Here is a 12,158-nt window from a genome sequence, read left to right as displayed (position 1 = left end):
ATTATTTTACTTTATTTTATTTAGGTTTCATTTAAATTAACAGAACTATTGAAGGCATTATTTGTAATTTTTAAGTTTTTAAATGTTCATTTTTCAATCAATTGTTTTATTTTATATTTTATTTTATTTAACAAAGACATTGTTTATATTTTATTTTATTATATATTTTGTTTCATTTAAATGAACAAAAAACATTTTTAAGTGTTAACTTATAACTATAAACTAATGCTTAGACTTAGCTTTATTGTGTCTGAGTGGTGAAGCAGTGAAGCATCTTGCTAATGCTTTTAGTCTTTCATGTGAGCTGCACACTGTCTGGTTGAGCCTCAGGGCCGGTTCAAACCCTGACCCGCTAATCCTCAGTACTGTGTGACTCTCACATGATGCTGGAATGCTGTGCCGTGGCCCACTCACAATGTGATTCACTGCCTTCACTTCTGTCCTCTCTACCCTTCAGTCGACCAGCATCCCTCCCTGAGAGTCTGGAGCGCAGAAAGAGTCCACTCCCGGTATTTGGGAGGCATGGGGCGTTTTTCGTCTTTTGGGAGATTTCTCTTTTTCTGGGAGCGGAGGAATCACTTCCAGAATACAGAGAACAAGCCTCTTATACCAAAGGTAGTGTAGTTTCTTTCTGTTTATTTTCTTTGATTTTATAGTGGGTAAATTTGATACAGTCAATTGATTGTACTTTTTAAAGTACTGTACATTAATGTACCTTATGAGTTTAGGTCAGGATTACCTGTAACAAACCATTTAGCGGCAAACGGAGTCGTTTTTGTGAGCAATGATAATGAGAGTTGCAAGAGCGTTTAATTAAACTATTTATCATCATCATTACTACTACTACTATTCTTATTAAATGTATTATTTTTTATTTTATTATTATTTATTTATAATTTACTATTGTTATTATTATATTATAATTATAATAATAATTCATATTATTGATAAATTATTTTATCTTGAATAATAATAATAATATAGTTTTAACCATTATTTTAGTGTTTTTTGTAATTTTTTGTGTTTTTATAATAATAATAATTATTACTACTACTACTACTACTACTATTATTATTTTAAATACAGCATTTCTATTTCTATTTTATTTCAGTTATTTGTGAAGGTAACATTTCACATTTTTTTTGCATTTTTTAAATGTTCATTTTCCATCTAATATTTTATTTTATTTAATATTTTATTTAAATTGTATTATTATTATTATTATTATTATTATTATTATTGATGCACTGAAATTATTTAATAAATCTGGCTCTTGGGGTTTTCAACTGACCAAATTCATTCACTTTCTACTTATACCATTAAGGGGGATGTAAATAACGCAGAAGGTACCTCAGCTGTCTCGTATCTGGCAACACACGACAGTTCAGGAAGTCAGACGAGCTCGACTTTATCCAGCCATGAAGAGTCCAGAGCTTCATCAAAGAACGTCTTCTCTTCACGAGCTCTCAGTCCGTCCAGCTGGCGCGACTATATTCTTAAGTGTCTCTTGGTCACGAGCAACCTGCTCTTCACTGTTCTTGGTCTGGTCACACTAGTCGTCGGCCTCTGGGGCCTGATCAACAAAGAGTCCTTCGCTCAGGAGAAGATCAGCGGTATCAGGACAGACCCCATGCTGCTCTTCACATTCCTGGGTTTCATTCTCGCCCTGCTGAGCCTGATGGGATGCGTGGGGGCGCTGCGGGAGAACATGTGTCTTCTTCGGACCTTCTCGGCCGTTGTCCTTGTCCTGGTGGTGGCTCAGGTTCTGGCGGTGGTCGTGTTGTACAGCCTGCAAGGGCAGATCGAGGATTACTTGCGTTCGGGCATGTTGGCCGCCATGGTGCGGTACCAGAATGACCTGGACCTGAGGTTCATCACTGATGAGATCCAGATGGGCCTGCAGTGCTGCGGGGCCGATACCTACAGAGACTGGGGAATCAATGTGTGAGTGGAAATCGAGATAGGGGCTGACAATCATACAAGTAACTTCATGGGTTTCCAACACTGAAGTAGTCCAAAGTTAAATAGACGGATTATACAACCTAATTTGTAATGTAGAGTCTCTCCAGTATTTAATGCTTTCCAGTGGGATCTGGACTCATAGTTTGGCCTGCTTGTTGTTTTTGATCCTGTTCAGTATAATTCAGTATAATTGTCCCTTTTGTGCTTTCCAATATATTTCATTTTTGTTGTTAAATTATTGCATTATTCTATTATCAAAATCTCTTAAATCTCTTGTTTAAAAATCTCTTAACCTCTCTTATTAAAACCTCAGTGGGTAATTCAAGTAAATATTTTAGGTCATATCTGAGCAACATAGCATCTTCTGGTTCAACTGATGATGTGAGTTTAGGGTAAAATTATCTTTAATACACTATTTAGCATCAAATTGTGTGAAAATGGCACTGAGAGCAGCAAGAGTGTTTGATAAAACTATTTGGAATTAATAATAATAATAATAATATTTTCTGCAGTGGTTATTATTATTATTATTATTATTACACTAATGGTTATATATTTTACAAATTATGAAAAATATTCATATTATTGATAATTTATTTTATTGTTATTATTATAAATACTAATATTATTAATAACAACAACAACAATAACAGTAATAATAATAATAATTATTATTATTATTATTGTTGTTGTTGTTGTTGTTGTTGTTGTTGTTATTATTCTTAATGAAATTACCAATAGCATGTGTATTTATCATAATTATTATTAAATTATTATATTAGCAGTAAGTACTATTATCACTATTATTATCATCAAAACAAAGGGTTCGGCTGACTGATATGTTTGGGAATCCCTGTCTTAATACATAGGTTTAGCGAGTATTAACACTTTACACTTGTTGGATAACAAAAAACAAACATGTAGAAACCACACAACAAACATGCTAAACACCAGTCAGAACACCTTAGCAACCAAGTAGCAATGTCTAAGCATGCACCCTAACACTATCAGTTATGCACTACCCACAAATTCCTTCGGAAAATATAAAAAAATTACTTATTTTTGCAATAATGTTTAATGTTTTGCAATAATAAATCACACACTTGAACTACCCTGAACTATAAAGGATCACGCCATATGTTGCAAACGCATCTGATTGTGTCTCACTTGTATACATTTCTCTGGCACAGGTATTTCAACTGTTCGGCTCCAGGGGTGCAGGCGTGCGGAGTGCCCCCCTCATGCTGCATAGACCCCCTAGAGAACGGGACGGTGTGGAACAGCCAGTGTGGAGTGGGCGCCCAAAAGCTGGACGAGTTCTCGGCTCAGAGTGTGATCTTCCTGGGCGGCTGTATGGGCAGCATCTCCCGCTGGATTGAGCAGCACAGTGGAGTGATTGTTACAGTAGTCATTATTCTGCTGGGGGTCCAGATACTCACTCTGTTCATAACGGCCCATCTGCTGCAGAAGATACGGTGGAGCAGAGCTCAGCATGCTGTCTACTTACAATCACTGCAATGAATGGATTCAGATGTTTTCAATAACAGGATATTGTGCCATGGGGATTATGAACCAGCCTGTATTTAATGAATTCATTGCATTTGACATCTGGAGATGTTAAGTTGTTTATTCTGGAGACAAACAGTCTAGGAATTTCATGATAGCATGTCAAATTTTTAAGGCATTACAATGATTTAATTGGTTTTCATTGTTTGCAAATGTTTTCATGAAATATCTATTCTTAGTGGGTCAATCTGGTCAAAAGTACAATACTTACAAACCGCAATTTATAACACAATACAAGGGGCACAATAGTGAACACTATCAGGTCAACTTCTGTTATGTAGATGAAACCGTTTGCAACAAATCTATCTAGAAAAAGTCAACATATCAATAGTTAACGCTAAATGTAGGCCTAAGTGTGAAAGTATCTGATTTCGAGAGTTCGTGTTTATTTTGTACAATACAAAACATTTAAAATGTGTTTACGTGTGGTTTGATTTAATAAAACAATCTTAAATTTATGATTCTATAACCAAGGCTAGCCGAAAGCTTGCTAATGTTTAGAAGAAAACAGCAGGTGCATGCAACGCTTGCGCTAGATCGCGACAGAGCGCATGCGCAAACATAAACAACACCGCTATTTCTTTAGTTACAAAGAGAGATGAGATACTGAAATATTAAGAATGAAAACCTGACATAAAATACTTCTATTACATTCAAAAGTTAGTTCAGTCACATTGTCAAACATTATGTTATTTCACCGGTAATGTTTATCGTAACTTACCTGAGCATCGACACATTCGGTTTAATAACGCAGACTGAATGTAACTCTATCGCCCTCTTGAGGACTGAGTTTCATTACCAGCAAACTAACGCAAAATAAATGATCAAGTGCTCTCGTCAGCGTTCACATATTTGCGTAAAGTGACGTAACAATTTATGTTTTATATCCAAATAGGCTGTTCACACAAAACGCGTTTCTGTACTCCACTGCGCGGCTTGACATGTTTGACTGTTGCGCTCGTGTCTCGTGTTTTTTTATTTATTTTTTTTATTATTATTTTGCAGTGTCTTGCACATTATATGGCAAAAACACATTCTGTGTGAATGGCCTCAATAACTAAAGGTAACCCCCTTTAGTTATTTTTAGGAGTACTACTCACGTCTGCTCCGAGCGGGACTCGAACCTAGGTCGCCGGCATGGGAGACGGGAGCACTAACAAGGAGGCTAAAGACCACAACCTCTAGCGTCAGTAACGGAGTGCACCTCTTGAGATCAGGGGAGTGAGGTTTACCTGCACAGCACCTACCAGCTGGCCTCCTTTACACTCAGCCCCTAAACCTCACTCCCATCCGGGTCACGGCACCAATGTAAACTTGCTGGGTCCTACTCGCACCCACTCCAAGCGGGACTCAAACCTGGGTCGCCAGCATGGGAGTCGGGTGCACTAACAGGGAGGCTAAAGACCACAGCCTCTAGCATCAGTCACTAGTGCACCACTTGAGATCAGGGGAATGAGGTTTACCTGCGCAGCTATTACCAGCTGGCCTCCGTTACAAAAACATTTAAGCAACTGTTAATGTATTGAATTGCAAAGGACGCTTGGTTTGATGATATTTTATCTAATGCAATGGCCCTGGGATATTTTAAGAGTCACTTAAAACTGCAGTTCATAAGTTTTGCCTCTTTGATGCCATCTCAGTTTGAAAACCTGGGATTGCAGCTGTGTGCGGAATTATCTAGCTTGCATGGGTTGTGAGTCGGCACGGCTCCAGCGCGGATGAATCAAATGTTCTGAAGAGTATGTGTGGCAGTCAGTCACCGCACCGGTGTGGATATTTACTGTACTTCGCAATCATAGATTCTAGCCTATGTCTTGGAATATGACCCAAATAAGAATTTTCATCATATATTGCCATCTGAACAAGTGAGTAACAAGTCTGCCACGTTTGTTCTGACCAACTGAGGAAAAAATCATTACCATAAATCTTGCCACCAATGAGGATTAAATCGAAAGATCATTAGCTCATATCACATCAAACCGTGCAAATTATTATTATTGTTATACTTTATTCTCAAATGATTAATGTTAACAACATCAGCATTGGTGACTATGAGTATAGTGTGTATTAGCGTGTAGATTTAAATTTCTGCACAGTCTAATCTAATTGTCATACTCTTCGAACTTCATATTCAGAAATTCTTTTAACCCAAAAAGCAAATTATGCTCCCTTCAAACTGGTTTTCTTTAAAATACAAATCTTTGTAATCCCAGGCTATCTGTAATCAGAAGAACGTTTATAACGAATATATAATATTTCATAAACACATAATGCATTTAATTATTCTGGCTATTGTGAGAAAAGGCTATAAACGATCCGCCACCTGCAGGATCCTCACATGCCATAGCCTAGTAGTCAGGACAACTTCTTTATATTTATAGATGTGAAGTAATGACACAGTGCCATGCTCGAATTTCCTGCGAAAACCTTCCCGTACCACTCAATTTAGAAAACATTATTATAAGCAAACCGTTGTGAATCGGGCTAAAGTAAGGCGATAGTTTTGAACACTGGCTGGTTATGTACTTGCTCAAATATTGATTTCGGATCATTTTTAACCAAAAAAAGTTACGGACTGCAGCTTTAAGTGTTTTGCTTTACTCAAAAACATGTATGAAAACCACATCTTTAAAGTTTACAGACTGCATAATGTTTCCGTTTGTATTTGACCAGAGGTTGCGGAAGCATTCAGACAGACAGTAGAAAAGTATGAAAATTATCAGAATTTTTTTTATTTCCAAACCCCCTCCAAAATTTATGTGCTGCCAGGAATGAGTCAGACTCATATCGTCTGGTTCTCCAGCATCATAAGGCCAATAAACTGGGCCGGTCTCTCACAGAGAGCTGCTCCCAGTACTCGCACTATGGGCAGACACTGAGACCCCACAGAACCCAAACTAATTTTAAACTTTTGCAACTTGACAAAATTAAACCATAAACATCCATTGCAAAAAAAGATCCACAACTGATGCTATAGTTAATACGATTATGTTTGCAGGATAATATCAAAGTAAAAGTTCATAAAAGCAAGAAGTGACAACTAAAATGCCCATTACATGTCAATATGACAATACTATAATACATACAATAATTAAGTAAAAAAAAAGGAAAATGCTATCTGGAATTAGTATTGGCGGCAGAATTAATCCAGATCTACAGGAAATTGAAGAGGTAGATTAACCAACATCCAGTTCATGCTGATTTATAAATGCTGTTACAAGTTGTGCATAAATAACTAACCAAATTTCTACCAAGGATATTGCTATAGCCTAAATGAATATTAATATTTAAAAGATGAATTAAGGTGCAGGATGTTGTTCAGTATGATATGGGAACAGGAAGTGACCTCATATAATGCCGTACTGGGCCAGCTCATGTAACTCCAGGTGACTGAACGCCTCCCACGGACAGATTACATTAAAGTCTGTGAAAGAGAAAAACATGATTACACATAATGTCAAAGGACTTCAATATATAATGAGGAGTGTGTAATATTTATTACATATAATAATATTTTTGACTCAAAATTGTACATACCAGTTCCCAATCCCTCCATTCCAGGAATGTCTTCACCAAATCTAAGAATAACAATGTTAACATTAACACAGATACAACATGCAAATCCATAAAAGATCCAATAAATAAATAAAAATATTAAAAGTATTTGTACCCAATGATACCCTTTTTGGGCGGCTTGCTCTTGAACTGTCGTGTTGACCTCTGTTTGAACTTGGGCGGACCCTTTTTGGGACTGCTGGGCGCTGTGGCCCGTGTGGCTACCTTGCTGCTCGATTTAGGCTTGGAGGCATCCATATTCACAAGACGATAGCAACCAATAGCAAGTACTGCACACTGAATTGATGATGATCTGTAAGAGATTGAGGGGATGAGACTATTAATCTTGTGTTAATCTTTAGGTGAAATGCAATGCAATATATTGCATTGCATTTCCACTAAAAATTAATAAAGATTAATCAAAAACAAAATAATCAAACATCCCAGTGTACAGACATGTGATGGATAAATGAGGTTCCTTTAATCCCCCTTAAATTGATCAAGCCCCCCTCTAATCTGCTGTCCAGAGGGTTTCTCAATTAATCTCATTAGATGAAGGTCAGTGCATAATCAGCAGAACGTGCTTGGAGTCAACCTCTTCCTTTTATCAGCTCAAACACACAAGAGTGCATTGCTTGTTTACTGTGCAGCAGTACAGAAAATGTGTTCAAAACATTACTTGCATAACAATAGTTTCTCTCTCGCAATTCAGACAGTGGCCTGAAACAGATCTGGACACTTAAGACACCTAAAATATCTGAATGTCTTGCATTAGATGCGAAACATATCAAAGCTATTGTCTAACTGCAGCATTTTTCCTCTTCACTAAATTTTCTTCATTTTTGCTTAATGTTTTTAATCAACTGTTGTTTTGGTGATTTTTAGTAGATGAAGTCAATTCTCCTCAGGTTCACACAGATGTAGTTCATCACATTAAAGACCTGTTCACACCAAGAATGATAACTAAGACAACTATAACAATAACTATATTAGCGTCTACACCAACAGACGCTCCGTTTAGCTTCAAATGCTGTTTTAAATGCCTATGCTCTTTAAATAAAGAGGATTCTGATTGGCTCTCAATGTTTTTATCGTTCATCAGCTGGAAAAAATAATTCCAGCAAATACGTTCCCATGTGCTGTTATCGTTATATCTGTAACGTGAACGTGCTATTCTTATAGAATTAGAAAGATTATTACAGCTTTATCGTTATAGCTATTGTCATTGCTGTGAACGGCCTTTAACTATGAACATGTTCCACTAACATCAAACAAACAAAAAGTGTTTTTGTCTTAATTTTGAACAATATATCCATTGTTTTTATCATTACACACCTGAAATTGTGAATTTTTTTTGCTTGATAGGTGTGCATGTTCTATCTTTCTTTCTTTCCATGCCATTCAATGACATTCAGACATTTTTAAGTGACAAATACTTTTTTGTGGTCATATATTAATATATGCAAACATATATAATTCATATTAAATCAGTATAACCATTAGGTATAACTGGAACTTTAAGCCTAACACAAATCATTACACATAATTTCATCCTATATGTTCTGTTCTTTCTAAACAGATGTACTCACCTGCTGGTCTTTTGTCTGTGTCTCTGTGTGTGTTGAGGTGGTCAGTATGAGGCGCTCTGTCAACACACACTCTCCCATCAGCTCTTATATAGTTCTGAGCATCATAAGATGATTATACCTGCACACGATGGTCCTTCCTCTTTCCAAAACAATCAAGCTGTCATCATCAGCCCCCTAAAAAAGTAACAGGATGCAACATCCACATATACAGATACATGTATTAGATTAATCCGGTTTGTTTTCCATAGTTCATGCAATATTACATCAGACGTACAGTGTTTGGCAAATTTTGATTAGGAATTTATATTTGTGTTTTTGATTTCGCTTCATTTATTTATACATTTGAATGTATTCACAGTTTCATAAGCCTAAGACCATATCTGTTTCGCTTTTTTATGTTGATATTTAAATTTTTATTATATTTGTATATTAATGATAATTTTATAGGTTATTTGTATTACTTTACATATTGCAGTTAAAAACTATATTTGATGTATTTGTTTTTAAAAGAAAGAACATTGACTTGTGAATTGCAATACTGATAAATGTTGCACAAATTATCTTTCAAGCTATGGCATGACTTTAAAAGTGCCCGAGTTGAACTAAAACTTGGATAAAGCAAAATAATGGTCATAACAATGATTTTATTTATGCACATATAACCTTCAGCAGCTCACGTATTCACACACATGACACGTTCAGTGTGATGATCCTGATCTCCATGTTCTACTTATGCAAGTTTTTCTGAATCGCCCATCCAGATATCCCATGCATGTGTGATCAGCAGTCTGTCAGATAATCTCCACATCTCTCATTCATTCAGAGAGTAGATTAACGTGCCCCTCCAACCTGACAGACATCCTGCCACTAACTCAATTGCAGTATCAGTTAACTCACACAACTAAAAATGGATGACTAAAACAGGAAACACATTTTTAAAGCATATTTATAGAGTGTACGTCTAATAGTGATAGGTGCTGGTTTCATTGCAAAGCAATAAAAAGTCAATAAAAGTCTGTTTACGGTAATAATCACACACCACACACCAGACAATTAATTTCATGAGCTACAATGTAAAATTCTATGTAACGATGAATCACAATTAGTGGTGTTTGCTAAGGTAGGAATCATTTACTACTGCTTGTACTTAAGCAATAAAAAACAAAGTTTAAAAATAGAAATATAATGCAGCAGGGACCAAAATATCAAAGAGACTTTTGACTTGCAGCAGTAACTTAAGTAACCATCTAGCAACCACTCAGCAGACCATTAAGACATTCATTGCAGGTACAGTCTAGTTTTATCACCAGTTACATACATCAACAATGTACAAAAATAAAATAAAAATGGAAGTATATAGATAAGTAGTGCTGATAATAATGGGATTAATGTGGCTGTCTGTGTTCTTGATGTGCAGGTGGGGCTTTAAAATCTTAATAAAATTGGTTATGTGCCATATTTTTAAGAATATTCAAAGGCTATAAGACCCATATATTTGATGTTTATTTAAAAAATGGACTATTAGTTTCATTACAAACTTTTTTAATGTTTTTACATTATGTTCAGAAATATCAGACCTCTATAAGCAATTGCTTCATTCTACATACAGACCATAAGCAAGGAGTCTTCTATGACTCGAGGCCAAATACACTGGATTCAAGCAAACCAGAGTTTACCAATTAAATAATAAGTAGCAAGCGCCACCGTCTGGCGAGAAGAGAAATAGAACTTCATTTGAGTTTTATAAAATACAGGTGCGTCTCAATAAATTAGAATGTCGTGGAAAAGTTCATTTATCTGAAGTATATAAATATAAAAACATGATCACTTTTTACTCACCCATGTCCGTTTCTAAATGTGATCTCTAAAAACAGAAAAAAATGATTAAGTTATAAAGGATTCATAACAGAAGTTAAGTTTTTAATATTATTCACCACTTAAAGACTTGCAAAAAACAAAATCAGTTTACATATCTCATAATAATCTATAATGAATTTTATTCATATATGAATTCAAATATGCACTGTGTATTATTTCATTGTTTCGCAATGAATTTAATTCAAATGAAATTAATCATTTAATATGGCTATATAAAACAAATTCACCTGTTGGTATCCTCTGACACTGCAAACGTTCACTAAGTTCTAAAAAAAAAAAAAAATCTAAAACAAAGACAAGAGAAAAAATTATATTTATAATTACATTATTATTATATCATTTTTTATAAACTGCAAATATTAAATATAAATTATTATCAGATGTGTTTTTAGAACGTATTATGTTACAAACTACCAGGCTCAGGGCAGCGTAACATAAATGGGGAGGCCATTGTAAGTTAAAATAAACATTTATTAATGTAATTTATACTAAAGTTAAACCCAAAAGGGAAGAGAAAAGAAAACAACAAAAGATCAAATATTAAAGAAAGTTCAAAGTCTGATGCTGGAGAGAAGTCAAGCTCAAACGGGGCACACCACACCGGAGGACAGAGATCCTTTAATCAGTCAACTCATCATAGGTAATCCACCGCACCTGCCGCCTGTCTCCACCCTACACTCTTAAAAATAAAGGTGCTTCAAAAGGTTTTTCAAGTGATGCCATAGAAGAACCATTTTTGGTTCCAGAAAGAACCATTCAGTCAAAGGTTCTTTAAAGAACCATCTCTTTCTTACCTTTTTATAATCTGAAGAACCTTCTTTCGCCACAAAGAACCTTTTGTGAAACAGAAAGGTTCTTCAGATGTTAAAGGTTCTTTATGGAACCATTTAGACAAAAAGGTTCTTCTATGGCATCACTGTGAAGCACCTTTATTTTTAAGAGTGTACAAACAGACAAAAGAAAAACACACAACACACACCCACATACCACCAGAGCCTAGAACGGCACCTAGAGGTCGAACAGATCCTGTTTAGGGAACAGGTGCTACCCTGGGTCATAACAATTAACATCAAATTTAAATCTGGTAACTAATGTGAATAATATATTTTCAGGAGCATACAATGTAAACATGCCTTTATTACATGTGTCTAAACTGCTATAAAATCAAATCTATCTCATTTTATTCATAAATAAATAGAAAGTGTGTTAATTGTTTTGCAGACCAAAGCAGAGTTCATTAATAATGAAGTAAGGGATAATCCACAGCTAAATGTACAGATGATGTTAAATGATTCAGTTCAATCGCAACGACTCACTTACTAACAGTGACTTTCTGCCACTTACTGGTGGGTTCAATTGTTTTAATTTTCCATTTTTAAAGTATCTTTTCATTAAAAAAAAAAAAAATTCAAATATCAGTATTCAACATTTCATGTTTAAAATATCAAAACATTATTTATGCATTTGTAACGGCAGGTTAAAGCATTCCATGTCCCTCTAGCTGCATTGACGTGTAAATACATCTAAATGCCAAATACAAGTTATGAATGGCAGTGGGTACGGAAAGTGTATATATATACAGTGGGTACGGAAAGTATTCAGACCCCC

At 35.4% G+C, this 12,158-nt stretch overlaps 2 protein-coding genes across 2 annotated transcripts; one reads left to right on the top strand and one right to left on the bottom strand.

Annotated features, from left to right (window-relative positions):
• Positions 1–462: 462 nt before the first annotated feature.
• On the top strand, positions 463–4,021 carry LOC107553673 (tetraspanin-10-like). Its single transcript, XM_016235966.1, has 3 exons — positions 463–615; positions 1,325–1,944; positions 3,153–4,021. The coding sequence occupies exons 1-3, from the start codon at positions 523–525 to the stop codon at positions 3,481–3,483; spliced, it is 1,044 nt and encodes a 347-aa protein (XP_016091452.1). The 5' UTR covers positions 463–522; the 3' UTR covers positions 3,484–4,021.
• Positions 4,022–6,115: 2,094 nt separating this feature from the next.
• Positions 6,116–8,774, bottom strand: pde6ga (phosphodiesterase 6G, cGMP-specific, rod, gamma, paralog a). The gene is made up of 4 exons (XM_016235933.1): positions 8,673–8,774; positions 7,199–7,396; positions 7,066–7,106; positions 6,116–6,952 (listed from the first exon to the last, which is right to left on the bottom strand). Exons 2-4 carry the CDS (start codon positions 7,339–7,341, stop codon positions 6,876–6,878), a joined length of 261 nt encoding a protein of 86 aa, XP_016091419.1. The 5' UTR covers positions 7,342–7,396; positions 8,673–8,774; the 3' UTR covers positions 6,116–6,875.
• Between the last annotated feature and the right edge of the window lie 3,384 nt (positions 8,775–12,158).

This window comes from Sinocyclocheilus grahami, unplaced genomic scaffold (assembly GCF_001515645.1).
Source record: "Sinocyclocheilus grahami isolate Dianchi unplaced genomic scaffold, SAMN03320097.WGS_v1.1 scaffold476.1, whole genome shotgun sequence".
In the NCBI taxonomy this organism is placed as follows: Eukaryota; Metazoa; Chordata; class Actinopteri; order Cypriniformes; family Cyprinidae; genus Sinocyclocheilus; species Sinocyclocheilus grahami.
The sequence above is the reverse complement of the archived record's forward strand: the minus strand, read 5'-3'. Positions and strand labels throughout refer to the sequence as shown.

What these genes read in the sequence shown, in the direction of transcription:
- LOC107553673 (XM_016235966.1), top strand. Translation starts at nt 523, where the DNA reads ATGGGGCGTTTTTCGTCTTTTGGGAGATTTCTCTTTTTCTGGGAGCGG. An exon ending in ACAAGCCTCTTATACCAAAG is followed by an intron (nt 616 to 1,324) that starts GTAGTGTAGTTT and finishes TATACCATTAAG; the next exon opens with GGGGATGTAAATAACGCAGA. An exon ending in AGAGACTGGGGAATCAATGT is followed by an intron (nt 1,945 to 3,152) that starts GTGAGTGGAAAT and finishes TCTCTGGCACAG; the next exon opens with GTATTTCAACTGTTCGGCTC.
- pde6ga (XM_016235933.1), bottom strand. Translation starts at nt 7,341, where the DNA reads ATGGATGCCTCCAAGCCTAAATCGAGCAGCAAGGTAGCCACACGGGCC. An exon ending in CCCAAAAAGGGTATCATTGG is followed by an intron (nt 7,107 to 7,198) that starts GTACAAATACTT and finishes TGTTATTCTTAG; the next exon opens with ATTTGGTGAAGACATTCCTG. An exon ending in AATGGAGGGATTGGGAACTG is followed by an intron (nt 6,953 to 7,065) that starts GTATGTACAATT and finishes TCTCTTTCACAG; the next exon opens with ACTTTAATGTAATCTGTCCG.